Source organism: Chanodichthys erythropterus, chromosome 12, assembly GCF_024489055.1.
Source record: "Chanodichthys erythropterus isolate Z2021 chromosome 12, ASM2448905v1, whole genome shotgun sequence".
Classification (NCBI taxonomy): domain Eukaryota; kingdom Metazoa; phylum Chordata; class Actinopteri; order Cypriniformes; family Xenocyprididae; genus Chanodichthys; species Chanodichthys erythropterus.
The window spans coordinates 41,639,684-41,665,608 of NC_090232.1; the positions used below are offsets into that span (position 1 = coordinate 41,639,684).

General features: G+C 36.3%; 1 protein-coding gene across 6 annotated transcripts; it reads right to left on the bottom strand.

Annotated features, from left to right (window-relative positions):
* Nucleotides 1-3: 3 nt before the first annotated feature.
* On the bottom strand, nt 4-23,059 carry kif16ba (kinesin family member 16Ba). Of its 6 annotated transcripts, none has more exons than XM_067402634.1 (33): nt 22,750-23,059; nt 21,204-21,273; nt 21,006-21,119; nt 20,086-20,202; nt 19,166-19,263; nt 18,733-18,842; nt 17,229-17,371; nt 16,957-17,125; nt 16,696-16,827; nt 15,896-16,071; nt 15,686-15,751; nt 14,610-14,669; nt 14,399-14,518; nt 14,214-14,265; nt 13,748-13,885; nt 12,813-12,895; nt 11,716-11,804; nt 11,548-11,610; nt 10,378-10,410; nt 9,951-10,004; nt 9,458-9,659; nt 8,980-9,209; nt 7,585-7,969; nt 6,809-7,069; nt 6,333-6,670; nt 5,384-5,542; nt 5,193-5,298; nt 3,845-3,892; nt 3,040-3,084; nt 2,838-2,960; nt 2,615-2,704; nt 1,715-1,798; nt 4-1,610 (listed from the first exon to the last, which is right to left on the bottom strand). In XM_067402634.1, exons 1-33 carry the CDS (start codon nt 22,794-22,796, stop codon nt 1,449-1,451), a joined length of 4,167 nt encoding a protein of 1,388 aa, XP_067258735.1. In that variant the 5' UTR covers nt 22,797-23,059; the 3' UTR covers nt 4-1,448. The 6 variants fall into 6 exon arrangements, with proteins under 6 accessions (XP_067258735.1, XP_067258738.1, XP_067258737.1 ...); XM_067402633.1 differs by having other exon boundaries at nt 6-1,610; nt 5,384-5,551; XM_067402636.1 differs by lacking the exon at nt 11,548-11,610 and having other exon boundaries at nt 5-1,610.
* Between the last annotated feature and the right edge of the window lie 2,866 nt (nt 23,060-25,925).

The following is a 25,925-nucleotide window of genomic DNA, read 5'->3' on the forward strand; positions in this document are numbered from 1 at the left end:
TGCTTTGAAGGATCTGCTTTACTTGTACGAACATGATTACACTGAAATGTTGCATCAACAAACTGTATTTTTGCAAAAGCTTGTTTGACAAATGTACTCAAACATAAATAAACCATGAATTTAATATGGTGCTAAACAGTTACCAAATCATGTTACTCACAATTACATTCAGTTTCAGAAATAAAAAAAAAAATCAAATGAAAATATTGTTTTAAAAATGTATACATCTTTCTCTCAGTACAAGTCCAGTTCTACAGTCCAACTACCTCAAGAAAATCCTAGCGGCTAATATAGCAGTACTATCCCTTTCCACCAAACATCACGAAAACAAGCTCCTCTGTACAGATCAAGTGTACAATACATTTACATATACATTCTGCATATACATATGGCTTTTTAGTGCTGAACATTAATCTTCTTTAGAGTTCAAATGACAGCATATTTTCTACATTTAAAGCCCTTTAACTCCGTCCAGGGCAGTGAGCAGGACGATCATTCTGATTCACATGCATTAGTTTTCTTTTCTGGAAGACATTGGCTCACAGTACATGTGCCATTTTGTGAGCTTTGACTTCTTAGTAGTTATTAAAAAACATATCTGCTAAATGTTAGCATGAGTATAATGGATAATAATGAGTATATATGGATTAGAGCCAATCACAGGCCTAATTAATGGCAGTTACAAACTCTTACGTACAGAGTAAAGCAGTGACAATTCATTATATGCAGCAACTTAAACATGAACATGATTTAAAGTGAATCACAAACCTATGTAGCAGCTACAGGACATCCTGTTTATCCACAGAAACAGGCTTCATGGTCCTCGATGTAAACACAAGATGTTTGAAGCAGGTTATGATGACCATCTGTTGTCAGATTAACTCCATATTTCTGTATAGCTCTACATAGCTCAATTACTGCCAACAAGGCACTAACAAAACTATTTACATCTACTTTGGATCTTTTTTCATTCCTGCTTCACCTGATTTCCAACGTTCCTGAGTGTGTTCATGAGTACACGAGTGAAACCAGGTCATATTTCACTTCAAAACCTTGTACTGTTAGGATTGTTTCCATTATGGTATTATTTTCATGACAATACGCAAAAAAACAAAATGACAGTTTTTAAACTGATTGTAAAGTATGGTAGTGGTTTTATAATAATTTTTGGGGTAATTTTTAACTTTAATACAGAACACAAATTCTGAATCACCCCAGACGACAAAAAAAAAAAAAAAATCTCACAAATAAAAACAATGTAATTTGAAGGTAAAATGTGCTTAATTGTCATGCAAATAATGTCACAATGTTTTTTTTAAATGCAGAATATAATTTCTTATTTTAGGGTGAAATGTCTTTGTCTGTGAGTGAAAAGTTTGTATATGTGTGTGTATCAGAGAGCTGCATAAAGTGCATGTCAATGAGTGTTTATGTGGAGTGTGTGTGTGTCAGCCCGTCCCGTGACTGCTGTAGTCAAACACTCCCTTCTTAAAGAAAGGAGAGAGGTCGCACACGGCGTGTTTTGAGAGATTTAATCCAAACTCGTCCATTCTCAGTGGAGAAGAGGAGGATGATGTCATCATCACATGGAAGAAGTTCCGCAGGTATTGCTGGGAAAACACAATGGCATCATCAGCATCTTAGATTAGGAGAAACTCCTGTAAATTTCAGAAGTTTCTCATTCAAAGGTGAATGACAGTCAACATCTGATTACCTCCAACTGACTCCGGCGTTCCGCAATCATTCTTTCGTCTCTGTTTCCAAAAATCTTTTTGGGAGGGAAGTCTAAAGCTGCGAGCTAGAACAAGACATTCAGGAATTAAAATATGCCATAGTTGGGTGAATCTCACAAAAACATGTCTAGATCATATTTTACCACAAAATCAAGTGGGGAAATTTTTTTTATAAATTGATGGTCCTAAAAATTTCCTAAAATATAGAATTATTTTGGTGTGGAATATATTTAAGAGAAAATAATGATAATTTGTTTAAAAAAAAAAAAATGACAGGTTACATGAATAAATTTGATCTAAAATGAATTTAATCTTTTGCATTTATCCAGAACAGCAAGCTTACTGCATGAAAATAATGAAAAAAAATAATAATTATAATAATAATTTATGGTCCTAAAAATGTGCTTAAATTTTTGTTAAGCAAAATATTGATTTTTTTTGATGAAATATATATATATATATATATATATATATTTTATATATATTTTTATTAACAGGTTACACAAATTTGATCTAAAGTGAATTTAATATTTTGCATTTATGCATTTATCCAGAACTTATTGCATGAAAATAATGCAAAAAATAAATAAATAAATAAATTTGATGGTCCTAAAAATGATTATTAATAATTATTTTGGATTGAAATACATTTATAAAAAATAATAAAAATCATTAAAAATTGAAAAGGTACATACATGAATTTGATCTGAAATTATTTTAATCTTTTATATTTATGCATTTATCCAAAGCAACTTGCGATGCATTCCAGGTATACATTTCATCAGTATGTGCATCCTCTCGGAATCGAACCTTGCCATTGCTAGCGTCATGCTCTGCTTGTTGTGTCACATATGTTTCCATTATGTACATGTAAGTCATACCTCTGGATATTTCAGCTTCAGAGATTTGTGCATCTCCCGAAAACGACTGTATCTCCTAAACACCGACCACGTTTCGTCTAAAACAGTGATCTGAAAACAAATGCAAAACCCCATATCTTAAACATCAAGGATTTTCAGAGATTTTTCATTTACTGGAGGTCACCAGATGGTCAATTCAACTGTTCTAATGCACTGATTGAGACTGTATAAAACGCAGACAAACCTTGACTTCAAACTCGAAGTGTTCGTCTTTGCCCTGTCCGCACCGGACGTAACGCGGAATGCTGATCTTCACCGGATCCTTAAGACTCTCTGGACTCGGATCCAGAGGAATGGACACCATTCGCTGTGGAAAGACGGCAACTGATGGTCAGAAAACATGCTAATGAAATAACATTTCCTAAACCCATACCGTAAGATCATACCTCGTATTTCAGTTTGCGCAGATCGATGCGTTTTTTATCGTTGTCCTGAGAGATTGAAAGTTTATTAGGGTCACAAAATTACTAACACAACTTAAAGAAGCTGATTTCAGGGGTCAAGCAAGCACTTTTTTGTCATTTCCCATCAATAGCTAGGTTTCCATCCAAAGTTGTGAATTTAACTGGAATATTGCATGAGCTTCCATCCCATGTGTTCAAGAGAATAAATTAGTCACTTCCTGAAATTGCCGTGAAATATCTGTAATAAAAATGGAAGTTGCTGCAATCAAGGAAGCTGTGGCTCTTTATTATATATCGTAAATGACTAGCATCTCAGAGTGTGCAGAAAAAACTCTCCTGAAACAACATACCAATCAACCAATCAGATTTGAGGGACAAGTTTAGAGTTTATGTCACTGTTAAGCTTACAGCCAGGGTTAGGTGCTTCTACATCTGCGTCTTATTCATCATTTCCCTCTGATTTTAGGGAGAAGTTATGGATAGGGTTAGGACTATGTTTTTGGACAGGAATGTTATTCCAGGATCAACAAAAGATGTTGATCCAAGAGCATGTCTTACTTGGCAAAATCGCGGCGAGCGGATGGAAACATAGCTAGAGAGCAAAAACAGGTGAAAATGCATCTGTGCAAGATATCGGTGGGCAGGCTGCATGCTCCCAAAGTGGAAAACCTCAGAGGAAAGACCCAATCTACTGACATCAGAGATTGTGAGCGAGCGATATGCAAATTATTAAGGCTGGATCATGCAAATCACGGTCCACTCAGCTGGCATAGAGTCCTGTGCTTACCTCATCCGTCAATCTAACAGAGCTACCGTCACTATCCTGCTCCTCCTCCTGTAGAGTCAAACAACTGAGTTGGTGCCAAAAACAATCCTGTAGGTTTTAATCATAGACTGCATAAAACAATGGACGTAGTGTCCATGACGTCACCCGTAGGTTTCTGAAGAGCATTTTTAAAGCCCAAAGTGGGCGGAGCCGGCCATCGCCATCTTGACAGCGCATCACTCCAGGATAACCGAAAATGGGCAAAGAGGTGGGACGTGGGTGGAGCTAATAGACAGCAGACAAACGGCTAGTAGTGACAGCAGCGGCAATCCACCTGTCACTCAAGTGGCCACACCCTTAATCATGCAAAACTGTAAGGCTTAATATAATTTAAACGGATGAGTTATGAAAAAATTCAACCCCTCAAATTAGCTATATAGCCCAAAAACACTTTTTGTACCAGCCAGTAAACATTTTTTTCTGCTGTAAAGTTTGAATAATTTTATGTGCTTTTGTCATTTTTGTCTATTTATCTATTTTTATCATATCTTTTTAGCTTTATTTTTTTTTCAGTTTTAGGTTTAGTAATTTTAGTACTTCAACTTATTTCATTTCAGTTAGTTACATTTCATTTCTAATTTAAGTTGTTCATGTGATTTTATCTTATTTCATACATATATTTATTTAAATATATATTTATATTCTGATCCTCTTTATTTCCAAGCAAATTTTACCAATTCCAAACACATCAATCTTAATAATTACTATATACTATTTTGTATATAATCATCTAGAAGTGATATAAAATTGTTAATGAGGGCTGGAAATGAAAAAACACCTTATATTCAGATGTGCATAATTATTAAGCAGGTTTTTTAAACCTGGGCCAAAAAAAAAAAGAGTTTCAAATGACACTGAGAAGTCAAAAATTATTAAATGCCCATGAGAAGGATGCAATACTATAGAAATTGCAGAATTAAGGGCAAGAAATTGGAAATTGACCACTGGGGAAAAATTGCTCATTGGAGCAGCAGGGTCACCCCAAAAAAAAAAAAAAAAAAGCATGTTAACTGCAAAAGACTTTAAAGAGTTTGGACTTAATTCTTCACGTGATGAAACACGGGGCAACTTTTTGAGCAATGTTGCTGGGCTATGCCACCAAGTGATGATGCTTGGGCACGTTCCCATTGAGAATGGGAAACCAATTTCGATATAAAGTAACCAGATAGAAATTTGCTGCCCATTCTCAATGGGAAAGTGCCTAAGCATCATCGCTTGGTGACATTGCTTGGCAAAAGTTGCCCCGTGTCTCATTACCTTTAGTCTCGACTATGGTTGTTTCAGTTTAAAGGGAGCTGTAGTCACATACCTGCAGTGAGTCTGAGGACAGTGAGAGTGTGTTGTTATTCTCTCTGTTCAGCAGGTTCAGTTTCTGCAGTCTCCGCTGCACCTCTTCTTCAATATACGCATTTATCCTGAGGGATACATGAGCGATTAGGAAGGAACAGTTCAATCAAAAATCAAAGTTCTGACCAAATCACAAGCAAGCAGTGTGTGCACCTCTCATCTCCTATCGACAGTACAGAAGGGAGGGTCTGCATGGGGCTGACAGGCGACTGGTTCACATTGTTCTTATCCTCCCCGTTCACACTTAGACTCCGCACGCTTCCTTCACTCTCACTGATCCTCTGCTTCAGCTGGGCAATCTCTCGCTCCATCCTGAGAAAACTCCACAACAAAATCATATGGATAAGAGCTCTAGATTTATCACATTCATGTCTGAGACACCTAGGAGTCGCAAAGGGGTCCTAGGTTTAGAATGTTCTTAAAGGTGATAGAGAGGATTTTTTCGTCGACTGAGAATCCAAAGACTGTTACTGAGTTTTTTTTCAAAGGAACGCCTCCCAAATCCCATGCACGAGTATTGGAACACGAGTGTTTAAAACCGGCATTTGCTGTGTCATTTTTTTTGGATTCATTATGTCGGACCCACCGCAGGTAACTCATAATCTGCAGTTGTTACTCCTGTCTCCTGACAAAAACATTGCATGCGGCGCCTGTGGAGTGTGGAAAGTTACTGGAGAGCGCAGCCGCGCTTGTCTCTCACAAGGAATGTCATGGCAGTGATTGACAAGCCAGAGGGCCAATCGTTTACACGATGATCGCTGATGTTTTTAAGGCCCTACCTCGTGCACAGATGATGTATATTAATATTATTCCTTTCAGTGCACCTAATAAATAGTCTTTTATCAGTTAGTAAAGACAGTTTCAAGTAATATTGCAAAAATGTATAAAACAAAACATCCTCTTTAGCACCTTTAATGGGATTAATAAAGTTGATCATTTTCTAACAGTATAAATGGATTTTTATACATAAAAATATACAGCTCAGCTACCTTTATATTTATGAACAGGGTCCCAAAAGAGGATATTCATATTTGAGGGTCCTTAGCATCAAAAGGTTTGAAAACCCCTGTGTTAGTGTGCTCCTAAAAAAACAACTCCTCACCTCTCCTGGTCCAGGTCTTGTGTTCCTGTAAACCTGGAAGTGCTCTGTCCTAGTGCGGACTGTGACCTCCTGCGGGGCCCTTCGGTGTCCGGCTCCAGGCTGAGGCTCCTGCGGTAGGCCGTGTGTTTCCTCTCCAAACGCGCAACCGCCTGCTCCAGAGCCTCCCGCTGCTGTTTCTCCCTCCACTCCAGGATCTCCTTCTCCTTCCTGCGAACCTTCTCCTCCTGACGGGCCACGTTTGCCGTGAACTCGTACGACTGCTGCAGCTGCTGCAACTGCTCGGCGCTCGCGCTGTACTGAGACAAGCGCTCTTCCTTCTCCTCTAGCTCCTTCTCAACCTGCACACAGCAAAGAAAGATAAAGGAAAGTTTGAGATGCGACTACTAAAACAAGTTCTTAGGGTGAAAATCTTGGGTTTAAACAAGTTAAACAAGTTGTTTTTCCCATTTTATCATCCCATTTAACCAGAGTGTTACCTGATACAGAGTCTCGTCCAGCTCTTTGTCCATTTCTTCTGAACTTCTGTCCAAACTAGGAGACCCTCTTCCCCCTCTCACTCTTTCCAGGAGCTCGCTGGCTCTCTGTCGCTCCTCTGAGACGGCGGGGAGTTGTTTCTCACGGAGAGATAGGAGCTGTTTCTCTTTAAACTGCAGCCTGTGTTCGGCCTGCTGGATCAGAACCTCCTCCTGACTCAGAGAGGACACGTCCTGAACGCCACGCTCCATCATGTCACGGACCTGCAGAGAGGAGAAGAGGACGAGACACAGTGAATCACCAGATTCCATTCAATTAGATTTTAATATTAATATTTTTTATATTCATTTACTTTTGGTTATTTTTATTTTTTGGTTATTTGGTTATAAAGTTCTTTTTACTCACATTTGAAAGAAATTCTTTCTGCTAATGCTTTCAATTATTCACTTTTTTGGACTGATTTAAACTGTTGACTTTTCTTATTGAACTATTTATTATGACTCATATTAGTCAGTTGTTTCAGGATTCACAAAAAAGAACCAGCTCAAAAGAGTCATTTGTTCGTGAATTGACCTACACAGGTCGCGCTGCATCACAAGATTAAATATATATTTGAAAATAAAAATGAACAACATTACCATATTCAACAGTATGTAAGTGCATGTAAGTCTTATCACAATAGTTAAAGATAACACTGTAGAAAATACCCAAATAATAGGCCTGTTCACAAAGTTATATATCTTGGTTCAGTGTGCTTTTGAAATACGTCCAGCTTTACCGGTCTCCGTTTGTCCTTGTACGTGTGCAGCAGCAGGCCGAGAGACGTGCGTTCATTGGCCACCTCCCGTTCCAGCCGGTCCTTCTGCTGGATCAGTGTCTCCTCCAGCAAACCCAGCTCCTCCACCTGCATCTGCTTGAAATGTTCATAGCGTGCCTGTGCGCTCCTCCGGGCCTCCTCCCCGCTCTCCTCCTCTCCATCAATGCGCGCCTCCTTTGCTCGGAGCAGCTCCTCCCTGAGCTCGGTGAGCGTCCGTCTCTCCTCCTCCAGTCGACGAGCTTCATCCGGAGTGAGCAGGGAGGCCGCCTCCTCGCTGCGCTCCCTCAGCTGCTCCTCCAGACGCCCGACCAGACTCAGCTGCTCCTTCTCTCGCTCCTCCAGACGCCTGGAAGACATTAATTCCGACATGGTTTCAAAAGTAGGCACTCCATACAAATATATCAATATTAAAAGAATTGAAATGTAAATAACATAACACTTCTAATATAACTTTATAATGATTATAACTTTAACAAAAAAAAAAAAATAAATTTATATATTATATATTATATATTATATATTAAATATATATATATATATATATATATTTTTTTTTTAATGAGTAACTATTACTAATTTAATTATTTTAATTATTTGATACTAATATTATTATGTATATACATTTTAAAATAATGATTATACCTTTAACTGATAAAACTGTTACATTTACTTTTACACAAAACTACATTTAACTATATGTAATTAATTAAATTATAATATATATATAGTCATAGTAATTATTATTTTTAAATAACTACTATTGTTATTTTAATCATTTTAATTATTTAATTATATTATATTATAATTATTAAATAATTAGATATACTAATATTATGTGATACTAATATTATGTATATAAATTTTGTTAAATTAAATATGATTATACAATTTATGTTTTACATAGCACTACATTTAACAATGTATGAATACTTAGTGTATATATATATATATAGTTATTATTGTTATTAATTATTATTATTATAATTAATAATAATAATAATAATAATAATTATTATTATTATTATTATTATTATTATTATTATTATTATAACTATGTAGTTGTGATAATAATAATAATAATAATAATTAAAAATAATAATTTAATTCAATTCACTACTATTATTAATTTTATTATTCAATAATTATATTAAATAAATTAAATAATTTATACTACTAATAATAATTAATTTTATTTTTGTAGTTAAGTCACAAAAGAAAAAAATAAATGATTTGCATTTTTAAATTTGCTTTCACGCTAATATGTAATACTGAGACATATAAATACATAGATATAGATAGATAGAATATTTTCCAAATCAGGCATTAGCAACAGGTAAATGTTTTTGACTTTTTCACCTGCGTTCTAGCTGGAGTTTGACGGCCTGCACCTCCCGCTCTCTTTTGAGCCGCTCCAGCTCACGGAAGAGCTCGGTCTGTTCTGCTCGCTCTCGCTGGGCCTGAGCCTTTTCATCCTCCTCCAGATCTTCCTCCTGCACCACCTCCTCCTTCTCCTCCAGCTTCTGCTTTGGTTGAAGTCTCCTCTGCTTCTGCTGTTCCTGCTCCTTCTGATCTCTGTGTCTCTCCTCCTGAACAAAAAACAGACATGCCTTGACATTCAAAGATGGTTTATAAGAAAGCATTATTTCGATGAGATGAATTTTGCCTCTTGGTGTGGAAATTGCTGGAGATTAGACAACCCAAGTACAAACTAATGCGTTTATATAAATAACTGTTATGATTTTATCAGTGGGAAGAACAGAACAATTCCTGCATTATGGCAATGAAATATATTATCATCTTGTTAAAATTGACAACCATAAAAATGCAGTCTGACCTGGAATCGCTCTTTCTCAGCGATCAAGTCCCTTAGACGGCTCTCGATGTCCTGACTGCGTCTGCGCAGGCTCTCCTCCTGTCTGAGTATGCGCAGCTGCACCTGCTCAGACTCCTTCCTCTGAGACTCCACCTCCTGCTGCATGCGCTCAAGCTCCGCCTTCTCACACTTCTGCTTCTCCTCCATCTCTTTTATCAGCCGCCTGGACCAACAACAAAACAAAGGGAAAGATGGTGATTGGACAGGCCAGGGCCCAAAATCAACCAGTGGAGGGTGAAACTGAAAATGTAGTTAATTTCATGTTAACTAATGTAGTTAACTAATGTTAACAAAATGATCAGTAACACTTTACAATAATGTTTTTGTATATTTGCATAAGGTAATTTGGATAAAATGTTAAATGTAAATTAGTGGGCAGGACTGCTTTATGTCAATTACATGTTTCACTGAAGTGTTTTGCATATATTAATTGCTGATAAGTCACAAGACACACCTTTTAGTTTCCAGTTTTTCCAGTTCTTCTCTTTGCTGCCTCTCAAACTCCAGTCTGGGACATATAAGACATAATTAGTTTCCATCCTTTAGAACACACACACACACACACACACACACATACACACACGGCAAACTCACACCAGCACATGGGATGAGGGTCTGCATTATTATGAGCATCCAGCAGTCACATGGCATGCGCTGCAACTATAAGCACATGCTGCAGAACACACAACTAAAAAAAAAAAGAAAAAAAAAAAAAAGAGATGGACACACACGTTCAACTAAAGTGTTATGAGGATGGTGATGTGCTCCTCATAAGCATGATGAATGAGAAGTGTAGAGACTAAACCAACAAATACTGATGATTAATATACATATAAATCATGACAGTTAACATGAGAACACTAGTCGTGCTTTGGTTCTACCTGAGAAAGATGGGACCCTTTTCAGTGAAGAGACTGCCATGAAGAAGTTCAGAAAGAGCAAATGTTACCAAAAACTGCTGCACAAATCCTAACCATTAGTCTGAATTCTGAAGTCAATTCAAAAGAATAAATGATGACAGATTTTTTGGGTGAACAACAAATAATAAAATAAAATAAACACTTAGGTGTGAAAAAATGAAAGTGGTTGGCTTTCATTCATGACATGAAGTTGGTGTAGTGGGTCATCGCCCAGGTTCATGATCCGTCGTGACAACACAACTGTTAAGGGTTATCATCATGCGTGATCGCAGATCAGAACCTCACCAACAAAACCATCATAAAACTCATTTTTATATTATATACAATGCAAAAAGCCAACATGCATTTTGTTGTTTATTAGGGATGCATCAATATAAAAAAAAAAGTTTATAGCCAATAAATCTGTGGTTTAGCTTGTTTTTATTTTTATAAACGTGTTCTCACTAGAACAACCTAGTCTAACCTATAATTATACATGCTTGAAATATTAAAATATGTACAGCAAAATTGTTGCATGTGTTTAGTACTTTTTACTAATGTTTACTAATTTTTATTTTCATCCATTACTGACCAAATCAAACTACACTGGGGATTATTTAGATGAAACTCAATCATTATGGAGTAACATTTGGGACGATTCTCAAAAAATTGAAAACGTGTAAACACAATCCTTCAGAAATCATTCTAATATGATGATTTGCTGCTCAAGAAACATTTCTGATTGTCATCAATGTTGATGCTTTATTTTTTTGATCAAAAGAACTGCACTTATTTGAAATAAAAATCTTTTGTAAAATTATAAATGTCACTTAACTGTCACTTTTGATCAATTTAATGTGTTCTTGCGGAATAAAAGTATTAATTTCAATAAATAAAATCTTAATGATATCAAACTCTTATGTATAAACTACATTTTACTGGCTGTTGGTGGTCATCATTGTATACTTGTCCCAATTCATACTTCTACATATGTGCATTATCCTTCATTGGTAAATACCAATCTGGTATATATCTGGTAATATCATGCATCCCTATTGGCTGTTTTGGGGTAGGATCTCTGGTGATCTGGCAAGCGGGGTTTGAATTAGTGTTTTTTGTCAGTTGTTTTAATGAACTGGGCATCAGCAGTACCAGCAATGGCGCCGAAGAGCATGAAGAGAGAGGAGGATGGAGAGAGGAGGGAAGAGAAGGCTCCTGGGAAGGAAGAGAGGGATGAGGGCTGAGGAAGAGGAGGCGGCGTGGGGAGGAAGATACCACTCGCTCTAAGGCACATGTATATGCACACAGGCGATGGCTTACCCCGGGTTATAGAGCATGACCGTGGAGAGGTTTTCACAGGATTTGGAAAGATCAGACATGGATAAGCTCAGGGTGGTTAGGAGGCCGCTCTGGAGAACAGGGAAAAAGTCACCATGAAATCAAAATGGACAATCCTTATTTTTTTTTATGGAATATTACAGTGTTTATTATAAATGATTCATCCGTGCACGTCATCATTTTAAATTAATTTGCCCTTGTAATCTTTAACCAAAATTAAACCCTGCGGCTCGTGACGACACATTAATGTCCTAAGACACGAAACGATCGGTTTGTGCGAGAAACCGAACATTATTTATATAATTTTTACCTCTAATACACCACTATGTCCAACTTCGTTCAGCTTCCTGTTAGTGAGGTCAAAAAACGCGTTCTGGTGACGGAAGTGATGTCTCGCCCATATACTTCAATGAGCGCGAGACATCACTTCCGTTGTCAGAGCGCGATCAGACCTCACTAGCCGGAAGCTGAACGAAGTTGGACATAGTGGTGTATTAGAGGTAAAAAATTATATAAATACTGTTCGGTTTCTCGCACAAACCGATCGTTTCGTGTCTTAGGACATCAATGTGCCGTCACGAGCCGCAGGGTTTCATTTGGATTTGTCTAAGCAAGTTTTATTTACTGTTATAGTTGAAGTTCCCATCCACTGCTATTATTTGACTGACAGACGGCAGCGGTTGCAGTTAAAAATCATAATTTGCGTTCAACTGAAGAAACAAAGTCACCTACATCTTGGATGCACTGGGGGTAAGCAGATAAACATCAAATTTTCATTTTTGTGTGAACTATCCCTTTAAAGATTTTAAAATATTAAAGCTCTTGCAGCTCTTCTCTGATGATGCATTTAATGCCGAGAGGGCGGGGCAACCTGTCACTCACCCACTATTCGCAAATCACAAGCATCCAATCAATTCCCAATGGACAAAAGTCGCGCCCAACATTTGTTCTTGTTAAGTCGCCAATTCACTCAGATATACATCAAAATAGGGAAAGAAATACTATCGCACCTTTCGTTTCATGCCGACTTCAACACACGTGTGTCTGACGTTGAAGTTTCATGTGTGAATTTCTCTCACCTTTCTCTTTTCTCGTAGTTTAGCTGCCTCTTTAGGATGATTAAATCTGAACATATTGGTTCTGCCGAGGAGAATGACAGCACCTGAGAAACACAAATGCACAAATTAAACGGCTGTTTAAGGAAAGACACTAAAGCAAAACTATTGCTTTTTCATGCACTGGTCATTTTTGATATTTTGGGCTATTTTGCGTTCATAACATTTCTTTCACACTAGTGAGGGGAAAAAACATAATATACATTTAAGAGTTTATTACTCTAATATGTCACCAAATTTAACCAATAATTCTGAGCCTAGCTTTATCCAATGTTCAGAATTCTGTACTGGAAATGTATGCAAATTCGTGCATATCTAATTGGATAATGCTTCATTTGCATATTTAAACTTAATACAAAACAATTGTCTTGTACTGTGATTAAAAAAATATGCAAAGTCAGTCCCACCAGGATTTCAAGATGTGTGTCTGTGTGTGTGATTTTTGCAATCAAAATTACCAAAATGATTTTGTGGTGGTAACTTCCAGAAATTTGGGGAAAAAATTGCGATAATATATTTTATAATTAGAATGGTATATTATGTATTATGTTAGATGCACAATAGTCATACATGATACAAAGAACAAACAAAATCCATAAAGCTTGTTTATTTTGGTCTCTTACCAAATTCTGACAGCCTATGTTTGAAAACAATCTATGGAAACTTCCCAATCGTCCCAATTTTCCCACTTTTACAGTGAAATTAATTATGCAGGATCACAAAAAAAGTTACATTTTGTTGATTTTGCGTTGTACTGAGTGGTCACGGATGCAAAAAACTGGAGGGACTGTATAGAGATGCCGATTATATTCACTTGTAGTGTCTTGCCTTAATAAATGATAATCCTTATTTTATAAGATTCTAGTTTTCAATGTCAGATAGGGGTATATATATGTGACCTTGGTTGAGCTGGCAGGGCTCAGTGATCTGAACTCCATTGACCGAACACTGAGCGTCATTCAGAGGAATGAGAGTGACCGTCCCGTTCCGATTCTCAATCAGACAGTGCTCACTCTCCAGACCCAGACCATGAAGAACTGCACAGAGAGAGAGAGAGAGAGAGAGAGAGAGAGAGAGAGAAAACATTTACACAGGCTAAATTACATGATATGATCCATACGACGTTGAATTGGAATGACAGGAAAAATCATTTTCTTTTTATTTTAAATGCGAAGTAACAAGTATTGACAAAACAGTTGCATGGGTAATTTGTGAATTTATGCAATTCTGAATACTGAAAATTAAATATATTATTAAAACCTTCACAGTTTAAAAGGATAGTTCACTCTAAAATGAAAATCAAGACATCATTTACTCAACAGTAACTGAACTGAAGCAGAGAGCTCAGTCAATGAAAACACTCACTGATGTCCGGTTCATTAGTGGCATCATCACGGCCAACGTACGTCCTTCCCTCCTGTAAACAAACACAAACCAATCACATTCACTCAATGCACACTCTACTGTAAACTATAGACTGATGAATACTTTTATCTGTATTGGCAGGTAAAAATTAAGACTGACTGCACAATCTCTGTGACGTCCATTACCTTTAAATGATAGAGAATGATGCCGGTGCTGAGCAGATCGTCATCAATCCCGATAAGATGAGGCAGCTCTGAGTCCAGGATCACTCCGATTCCCTCCTTCCTCAGAGCAAGAGTTTCTTCCTGTTCAACACACACGTCACAAACACTCAGTGGATGAGGTGACAAAAACAAGACGCTCGTTTGGCAGCTGTGTGTGTTCACTGCGACAAACCTTGAGGATGTTCTGAGTTTCGTTCCATTTGTTTGTCCATTCCTTGGTCAGCTCCAACACCTGCGACAGAAAAACATCCACAAGACTGCGTGGGTTGTTTCATATCCCAAAACCTACATTTGATTTCATCATGAGGTGTACTGGGCTTCATTTTAGAATTTCACACAGCATTTACTACAGTGCTTGACAGTGCAAGAATTTCACTCATATTTAAAATAGATGTGTGTAAACTATATATTTGATTATTTAGGACTACTTGTGCGAATAAAAAGTAGGTCCCCGCGGGTCTTTAAAAAGTCTCTTTTTTTTTATTTAGAGTCATAAAAAGTCTTAAATGGTATGACAAAAGCATTAATTATCATTTTAAGAGGTCTTGCAATCTAATAAAGGAGCCAATGGGAGTGGAGAGTTGTGCGGCTGATCTACGGTTAGGACATTTTTTGGCCGGTAAATAATGGCGCAAACACCAGTAAATTGACTACCGCAATCTTAAGTAAATCACATTGCATGATTCAACTAAAATGCATATTTTATCTCCATCATATGTTTGAATGAGCAGCTAAAGACATTTCAAAATAAGAGTCCCAGCGCATTTCGGACTTGTTTATAATTAAAAGTCCCACATTATGCAGAACATATTTTTTTCTGATTATTATTGGTATTTCAATTACAAAATAAACTAACTGGAATTAATTTGATATTTAGAATATACATAATTCTATAATTATCAAATAAATACAGTTTGAAGCAGAATTATTTAAAAACCTAGTGTACTTAGTTTGTATTTAATAAATTAAATAATTTTGCTTGTAAATATCCCTTTACTAAGGAAAAGCAACCCTAAAATCCTTTATGCACTACAAAATTATTCAAATTAGGAGCACATGTTCTTCTTGGAAAGAAAGTAAGCATCAAGCCCTGTATTAGTGAAAATGTAGCCTGCTGTCCAGCACATTATGGGCTTGAGTGCATGACAATGAGTAGATTTAGAAACTGCTTATTCAGTGTGACTGCATCAGCTGAGAGGAGCTTGTACAGGAGCTGTTGCTATGTGATTATGAAGGGGCGTATGTTACCCTGGCTTCATTATGATGCAGTTCCTCCTCCATACTTAACGCTGTGGGGGAATCGAGCAGCGCTATCTGAAAATGACAAAATATAATAGCAAATGAAAAGAATTATTAAAGCTGATACTGAGGTAAGAAATTACGATTACTAGGCAGTTACAATTTAAAAGGCTCATAATCATTTAGGGTAAATAATAATTGGCAAGTTCATGTTCAGACCTGATTTCCCTGTGCGAGCAGTGCTTTCAGCCGAGCGATCTCTGCCCGGAGTTCACGGATAAGTCTCACATTGGAATCTTCATTAATCGTGGGTTTGTTGATGATGTTTTTGGCACGGTTAGCATAGCGCAGCGTGCTCAGTGTCTCGCCGTAGTTGACGTCCGCAGGCGATATAGCTGTAGAAAAATATTTGCAAATAAGGTAAGATCTCACAGTAGTGATATTCCTCAGAAATACTCTTTGTAGTCATGATATTTTTTCAAAAGTTTGGGGTCAGTAGGATTCTTTTAAAAAAATTGATCATTTTATTCACCAAAGATGCATTAAATTTATCAAAAGAGACAGTAAATACATTTATAATGTTACAAAAATCACGGTTTACACAAAACATTAATCAGCACAACTGCTTTCAACATTGATAATAATCAGAAATGTTTCTTGAGCATCAAATCATCATATTAGAATGATTTCTGAAGGATCATGTGACACTGAAGACTGGAGTAATGATGCTAAAAATTCAGCTTTGCTATTACAGGAATAAATTACTTCTTACAATATATTCAAGTAGAAAACAGTTGTTTTAATTTGTTATAATGTTTTACAATGTTACCGTTTTTGATCAAATAAATGCAGCCTTGGTTAGCAGAAGAGACTTCTTTCAAAAACAATTAAAAATCTTACTGACCCCAAACTTTTGAACAGTAGTGTATCTAAAAAGGCCAAGTAAAAAGAACTAAAACATTTTTACAAAAGATTTAGAAATGTCCATAAGAATGCATGTCACATTATTGCTCACTTACTAGCAATCATGATGGTTTTTGAGTTTCCTCCCAGACTGTCCTTCAGCAGCCATGTGAGCACTGAGTCTCTGTAAGGAACAAACACCTGCTTCTTCTTCAAATGACTGTTCCCTCCTTCCTGTGACAGATCAGCTATAAAGACAGAAGGAGCCATCAGAATACCAATTAAAAGAGACTACATTTGTGTTCAAGAAAGTTCTGGCATTTGCACCTAAATGTTCATACATAAGAAGAGCGATAGGGCACAATAGTTCCTCTCACCTAAGGCGGAGATGACATTTCCCAGAGTGACCAGTGATTTGTTGATGTTGCCGCCCTCTTTGAGTCGCACACCAGTGGCCCCGGTGGCATCGGCCCTCTCGCTTCCTGCCAGGTCCACCAGATGAATCTTACTGACCGTCTCACTCGGCATCTCAGCATCAAACTTAGCCTGAGAAGAAGAGAATAAAAACAAAAAGTATGCAAATGAACATTCTGTGGCAACAACACAAGACAGTCCAGGTGCAGTTCCATGTGTAATGCGCTACAGTCACCTGTGTGAAGTTGATGGTGAAGATGGCATGCGAGCGGCTACTGGCGTCGTTCATGCCGGTGCTGGCTGTCGTGCGGTTGATGTTTCCTGCCTCCATCAGCTCCTCCACATCACTGTAGTTCTGCACCAGGTGCTTTGACAGGTCTGAAATCAATGAGGAAGCGTCTGTATGAACTCACAGCGGCAAGAAATGTTTACTCAATGTTTACATAATATTGCAATATTTACACAGTATTTACATTTACATGTACATGATATTGCAATATTTACTCAGTATTTACTTAATGTTTACATGATATTACAGCATTTACTTGATGTTTACTTCATATTGCAATATTTACTCAGTATTTATGTTTACATAATATTGCAGCATTTACTCAATGTTTACTCAATATTGCAATATTTACTCTATATTTACATGTTTACATAATATTACATGATACTGCAATATTTACTTTACTCACTATTTACTAAATATTGCAATATTTATTCAATGTTTACTTAATATTGCAATATTTAATAAATACTTAATATTTACATGATAATGCAAAATTTACTCAATGTTTACTTAATATTGCAATATTTACTCAATGTTTACATGATAATGCAACATTTACTAAATGTTTACTTAATATTGCAATATTTACATGTTTATATAATATTGCAGTATTCACTCAGATTACTTGATTACATGATACTGCAATATTTACTTTACTCACTATTTACTAAATATTGCAATGTTTACTCAATGTTTACTTAATATTGCAATATTTCATAAATACTTACTCAATATTTACATGATAATGCAACATTTACTCAGTGTTTACTCAATATTAGTCAATGTTTACTCAATGTTTACATGATAATGCAACATTTACTCAATGTTTACTTAATATTGCAATATTTACTCAGTATTTATGTTTACGTAATATTGAAATATTCACTCAGATTACTTGATTACATAATACTGCAATATTTACTTTACTCACTATTTACTAAATATTGCAATGTTTACTCAATATTGCAATATTTAATAAATATTTACTCAGTATTTACATGATATTGTAACATTGACTCAATATTTACTCAGTGTTTACTTAATATTGCAATATTTACACATTTACATGGCACTGCAATATTTACTATTGACTTAATTTCGCACTATTTACTCAATATTTATTTAATATTTACTTAATTTTACTTAAAATGTTTTTAAAATGTTCTTAAAATTCACTTAAAATGTCAATATGTACTCATGTAATTTATATTTCAATATTTTCTCCATTTTTATTTCATATTTACTTAAACTAGTACTTGAAAAATAATTAAACAATACTAGAAGGCTACATGCCATTGTTTTGATTGTTTATATTAATGTTTAATTTTTTCTTATTAGAGGACTGTTAAATCAATGAAATCAGTATGAGAATCGTAAAACTAATACAATGTTTATGATTATGCATTGATTTGCAGAGATCTGGATAAGGTTGAAGTCATGGTCTTACCTTCTACATAGGGTCCCTCTTTAGGATGCTCTCGGACTCTGAGGTTATACGTCTTTGCCATTTTTCGTCTTAACAAGTCCCGCACCCGTTCATTGTAAATCTCCAAATAGCTGCCAACATAACCAAAACATAAGAGTAAGAACAGGTTTTCTTTTTTCAGGAACTAAACAGAGCGTTACTGACAGACTGGGAAGAGAGGTGTTGCAACAATCAGTGCGTTGACATGGACTCAAATATGTCAAATAGGTGAAAAATAATGTGTTTTTTGAACATTCAAGCATGAAAACCTATTTTAGTAGAGCCCAAAAACAAAATCAAGACTTTGTAAAAGGGCATAATATCTCCTCTTTAATCTGTGTCTGTAAAGAGTGGTTATCATTTGACTGTCATGCTTTAGCTATCGCACAGTGCAGGATTTTCACATATGACTTACCTGACTTCTGTACGGAAAGAGGCTTCATCTCTCCGAGTCATTCCTGAAATGCGGCTGAATAATCCTTCACAGATCCGTGGGATGAGCCCGACATCACCCTACGGCACAGCAAGTCATGATTCAGAGCCAACATTCAACATTCCACAAGCAGTCGAGGGTAGAAATCAACTGCCTGAGAGATTTACTAAAGCAAATTTGAAATGACAAAACCTAAAAAGAAAAACACTTGTATTATTGAAAGAGCTTAAAGGATTAGTCTACTTTCAAATAAAATTTTCCTGATAATTTACTCACCCCCATGTCATCCAAAATGTTCATGTCTTTCTTTCTTCAGTCGAAAAGAAATTAAGGTTTTTGATGAAAACATTCCAAGATTATTCTCCATATAGTGGACTTCAATGGACTCCAAACGATTGAAGGTCAAAATTACAGTTTCAGTGCAGCTTCAAAAGGCTTTAAACGATACCAGACGAGGAATAAGGGTCTTATCTAGCTAAACGATCAGTCATTTTTGAAAAAAATACAATTGTATATGCTTTATAAACACAAAATATCGCCTTGCACGTGCTTCCGCTTTCCGTATTCTTCAAAACGCTTCCGCTGTATGTCCTACGCCTTCCCTATTCAACTTACGGAACGAACGCAGCACCAGTTTAGTCCTTTTGCAAGTAGAATAGGGAAGGCGTAGGACATACAGCATAAGTGTATGCACTGAAACTGTAATTTTCACCTTCAACCGTTTGGAGTCCATTGAAGTCCACTATAAGGAGAAAAATTCTGGAATGTTTTCATCAAAAACCTTAATTTCTTTTCGACTGAAGAAAGAAGGACATGAACATCTTGGATGACATGGGTGTGAGTAAATTATCAGGAAAATTTTATTTGAAAGTGGACTAATCCTTTAAACAGGAAGAGCTTACAGGGATGCCCATCATGGTGTGTGACTTCCCCGATCCGGTCTGGCCGTAGGCAAAGATGCAGGCATTATATCCTTCAAATGCTGCCTTCAGCACATCAGTGCCTAGATCCTTAAACACCTGAAAACACACACATAACATGCCTGTGACATTACTGTATTTTTATAAGCAACAACACAAAGCTAAACCAAAAAAACACTCAAATCTAATCATAAAGTCAAGCTATGTACTGTTAAGCTCAACTATACGGTTAATAATAGCTGGGCATTTACAGTTTATTTAAGATCAGGATTTGTTTTCATCTGCCTCTGGGAAACCATACCAATATTTTAGTTTTTCCTCTACAATACAACACCCAAGACTGTGGTTACATCTCAGTGCAAGTTACAAACCTTTCTAAACACAAATGCTAAGAGGATTAATTCCTAATCGGATCTGATTCTTTTATTATGCATAAACAGGGTCAGAAAAAAAAGAAGAATATGAAGGAGAGAATGGTTGCTTGCTGATGCTCTGTTGCAGGTCTATGACTCCTCCCCCTGAACTTTCTCCTGCTTTCTCATTGGCTGTAGGTCATTGCAAACACGTCCAAATATTTAGCATTGGGCATCAGTGATGCATCAGCATTTCTCTCAGATCATGTCTTCGATAATACAGCAACAGCACCGATTTGCTTCCTAATTATGGGCATTTGTCAGCAATTTCCACAAAACTGGCGAGTGAAAATCAAGGCTAAAATCAGTTTCTTTCCTGGTTTCTGTTTTATTTATCTAATTAATTTTATTTATTAATGAACACATAAATACCTAAGCCTCGGTCATCCCTGCCTGAGCACTAACTGCTAACAGCTAATGAACAAATTACTGCAATCTTCATATAATTATACAATCTTCAGCAGACAGTCTGTTCATATTTCCTCTGACCTTCTCCTGTGAGACAAAGCTGGCGTTTTTACAGTCGGATGAGTCGTAAGAGAAATCATATGTGAACGTCTTTGCTCTCTCTCTCACAGAGTCTCCAGTCACTCCGTCTGGTATCTGATGTAAAAAACAACACAATAATGAGCCTAATAATGACAGTTTCATCTGTGGAACTCAATCATTTAGAGTCGCTGAACATACTTTTAAGTTGGTGATGGTGGTCTTGTTGCCTTCCATTTCGATGATGCATTTGGCAGACAGGTCTTTCTCCCTGTGCCAAAAATCAATAATACATTAATAAAACATATATTTATGCACTTCATTTATTATTGACGCACAGTGTATATCTGTGTAAGTCCTAAGGCATTTACTCTCTCCAGAGACGATTTAATTTAGAGCAACTGACAGATCAAACCAGGAATCTATCGTCAACTTGATGCTTTAGATGGAAAGCAGAATATATAGAGTTAAAAAATTGATTTTACTGATTAAAAATGTGTTTCATTACAAATAATCAGCATAATGATTAAGAGAAAAAACATTTGAAATGAAAAATTCACAGTATTAGTATTTTTTAGTAAATCTTTTGGACACTACTGTATAATATCTGAATGAAACACAGGAACAAAATACTAAATAAAATAAAACACATATTTCTGCTCTTCTATAATACAGTTTGCATATAGTGCCATAAATTCTCAGTCTTACTTTACAGATTATTTATAATTCTCATTAATGATTGCTTGACGTTCACATTACTTTAATACTTTAATTAATATCTATACACTGTAAATGTCAATTAAAGGCAAAACCAATAATTATAAAATAATTATAATAAGTATTATTATAATATATTATTATCATTACTATTAGACAAATATTATATTTGGTTGCAAGGCCAGGGACAGTATAAAATCAAAGAGAAATAAGAGCATTTTCCATTCAGTTCACTTTTGATCTGATGAATTTAAATAGACTTTAAATAGACTAGTAAATTACACCTAGCTAACCAGAAATTAGACAACTAAATTACATATTATAATATTTCTAAATACTTTAAAGTTTAATATTGAGACGCTTAAGTGAATTAGATATTTTTTACATCATAATAATGGACCATTATTTTTATTATTATTATGAAGAAGAAGAAGAAGAAGAAGAAGAAAAACACAAAATAATTATAACAAAATATTAGAAAATTATTATGATAATGTATATTAGATCCAGGATCCAAAAAAACAAGTCTCCCGGCAAAGTTGGTGAACCGAGACCCCATTAATGGACTAAAAAGAGATCAGAGTTCACTTTCAAGGCCAGACAGTATGAAATCAAAGAAGTGTGTCATTTTATCTGGTTCACACTCCAGTATCAAATCACACTTATCTGCATAATATTAAGGACATGCTGACTCTGAAAGTGCCTATGACGCACACAGATTTGGTCAGAGTCATGGCGCAGCGGGTAACCGTCGTGTCAGGGACAGTCGGGTTCGAATCTGCCCTGCGTCATGTCAACTTTCCAATGGATAAAAATAATCATAATAAAACAGAAATAATTCAAAGGAATACTAATAATGTATTTAATGTTAATAATGATAATAAATACAGCCCACTAGTTTTAAGATGGGTTTAATAATATTTTGCTTTACTAGTGTCATTGTGTTTCCCTCCGCAGCTGTTTCGACATTCACGCGACCATGTTTATGTGTATGTTTACTGGTGTATTTGTGTGTTTAACACGCACTCACCGTCTGTTCATGGGCCGGACCCGCACTGCCACCCGAACCGATGCCATGACACATCCCTGAGGATCAGAACCACACACTCACTTCACTCACTTCTCATGGGTGACTGACACAACTGAACCGGCTCCGGGTGATGTGACTGTATTCGCGTGAAACAGACCAATGTGTCGGTGAAAGGAGCCGATAACGCTCGTCTAGTGTTCACTCAACAGTCATCATGTAAGAAGACCAATTTGTCCGGGATGCTGATGTTCAGTTCGTATTATTTATTTTCCCGGAGTGATTCGCAACGTCCTGCTCTTTGCTGGCTGTAGGGCGGCATACAGAACACAGAGCAGGCGCGATACTGCCACCTGCCGGCCTGGAATTATCATGGATTATGCCGGGAACAACAACAGATGGGCTGAGTCCGAGAAAAATAGGCAGCTGACTTGATGCCTCGCATTGACTTAGTGGGCAGCGTTTCTGTACAAAGGTATCTCACATACTTGTGAGCCAGTGTAATGATCTACATCAAAATAAAGAGAGCTTTGGTGATAACTAAGCGAATATTTAATTACTACAATAGTAATTTCTGGCTATTAAAGTGGAAAACGTTGATCAAAAACGTACGTTTACACACAAACCGACCACCAACCGCAACTTTCGGACGCCATCTTTATTTTTTAGCTCAACTGTCACAGAAAGGAAGCACACGATTGTGGGATATCAAAGGATACATCTTATGCTGCCTTCTAAAATAGATCAGATGAGGGTATCCCAGGAGCTAACAGTGGATTAGGAAGTGCCTTGATGCCTTCCTACCTTGTTTTATTAAAGGTGCAATATGTTTTGCAGTAAAATATCCAACTAGGCCAGTGTTATATATTTTGTTCACTTGAGTACTTACAATATCCCAAATGTTTGCAACTGTAAGTCGTGAGAAAATTGCGATTTTAAACAAGGCTCCGGGACGTGTGAGGAGTCGCCTGTTAATTGCGTCATACCTGCGTTACCCTCGGTTTCCGGTTTTATTTTGTAGAAACCATGGAAACACCAAAGACGCTTTAATATATTCCATGTTTTAATAGATAAGGGAACAACTGTTTTTATGTATTTATAGACAGAAAACTAATTATTGTTATATAGCTCAATTGTTTAGTCTTATTGTTTAAATGTAATTTTTTTGCGAGTACCATGCTTTACCATGCCCCAGAGAAAAACACTATTGTGAAGTAGCTAACATAGCATAATCAGATGCAGCTTTATTTTTAGTAACAGTAATACAGCATTTTCTCCATCATACAATACATTTTAAAATGAATTACATGCCATTTATCAACACAAACCATCCAGCATTTAATGTGATAATCTAAAATGGATCTATCTTACTGCAGTGTGCAACAGTGTCTCACAGCAGCCGCCGAGCAAACACACAGAGTAACATTATTACATCATTTTCAACACACTCAAATGTATCTAATATGATAAACAGAGCTGCGTTACCTCATACTCATGACCGGAAAAGCGGAAGCGGCGCAGGCGATTGTGGCATAATAAAAGTCCCGCTGCTCATGAGGCGTGTGTTGTGTATCGCTCCAGCGAACTCGTTCTGCTCCCACAACACTCGGTGCTGCTCTGCTTCATACTATAGTGACATTAATAATCGCATCCATGAACATGATTTCTTCCCGAGTCCTATCCCTATTATTTCCATCGGCTGACCACATGTCCCAATATTCCGCTTTTAAACTTGGCGTCATCAAGCTACGCCTTTGTTTTGAATAGGCTTCTAGCGACCTCTAGCGGACAGAAAATATTACATATTGCACCTTTAATTAATATTTGTATGATGGTGAAGATCTGCTTTTGTCTATATGGTCATATGCTATTTTAATCTTCTCTGTTCTATTCTATTCTACTTTAGTCTTTACAGGTTTACATTTAATCCAATAATAACAGTGTGTTCTCTTAGTTAGGTTGTGGACCTTTCATATAATTAGACTATAATCAACCTTAACCTGCATTTCCATTCATTTGCTCTAATCTATGATTTATGCCAAGTCAGGTCACATCTTCAAGTTCAATTCTATTCTAAAACCTCTGTTAAATAAGATTAAACAGGCAGGTTTTCTTTTATCTAACTTTATTCATTGAGCGCACAATGTGAGGCATTAAATTATAGCACCTCATGATGAATAAGATATTTTAGACATTTTAAACACACAATCACTGATTAATTACATATGTATCAATGATGTTATTGTTACCTAATAGGCCTATACATTTTTTTTCTTTATTAAAACAAAGCTGAAATAAAATAAAACATAAATATTAGAAGAAAAACTTAAATAAAACTGAACATTTTGTCTTTGCAACTAACTGAAATAAAATAAGTTAAAGTTGAACTACTTAAAATACTAAAACTGTTATAAAAATAAAGGTAAATATTAAAATAAAGATGTTAAAAGAACATTAAATGACTAAAACGTAAACTAAAATTAAAATGAAAACTGAAAATATTAATAAATACAATAGTATTATTAATAAGGACAGACAAAAAATAATGACATTATTAAATGTCTTTATTATCTAACTTGCAAATTAAACATTAAATCTACAAATTGATTCTACAGTAATGGATCTCTCTAGATGTTGCATTCAGAAGAAAAATAAATTGTGACATTATTGTTGTATTATCAGCTCCCCGCTGAGCGTCCACAGGAATGATGGTTCCTCAGATGCCATCCTGAATCCATTCATGCTGTCCCGTCAACATGATGGTAATATCAGCTCTGTTCATTGTTGAGTCTTTCAGCAGCACTGACGGAGCCAGCGGACACTCTTAACATCAGCTCACGCACATGAACTGAGTTTACAGAGTTATAAGGCAATTCCATATAAGCCATAGTCCTGAAGAACTGTTCTTGCTTCAGTTTTTTAAAGTGCCCATTCGCTGATCCTGGATTTTTTTCCCACAGTTCATAGCCAGTGTCGCTACAGCGTAAGAGGAGAGGATGACAATGGTGGAGCCCACGAAATGTGAGGAGGCCCCACGAGCCGGGACCTTTAGGGCTCTCCGTGGTACGGATCCCTCTGTGCGAGGTAACATATGCGACACGGATTCCATGATTCCCGTCAGTGGAAAATTTCAGTTCACTTGGCTCTTCTTCGGGAGAGTTGAAGGTACAGAAGTTGAA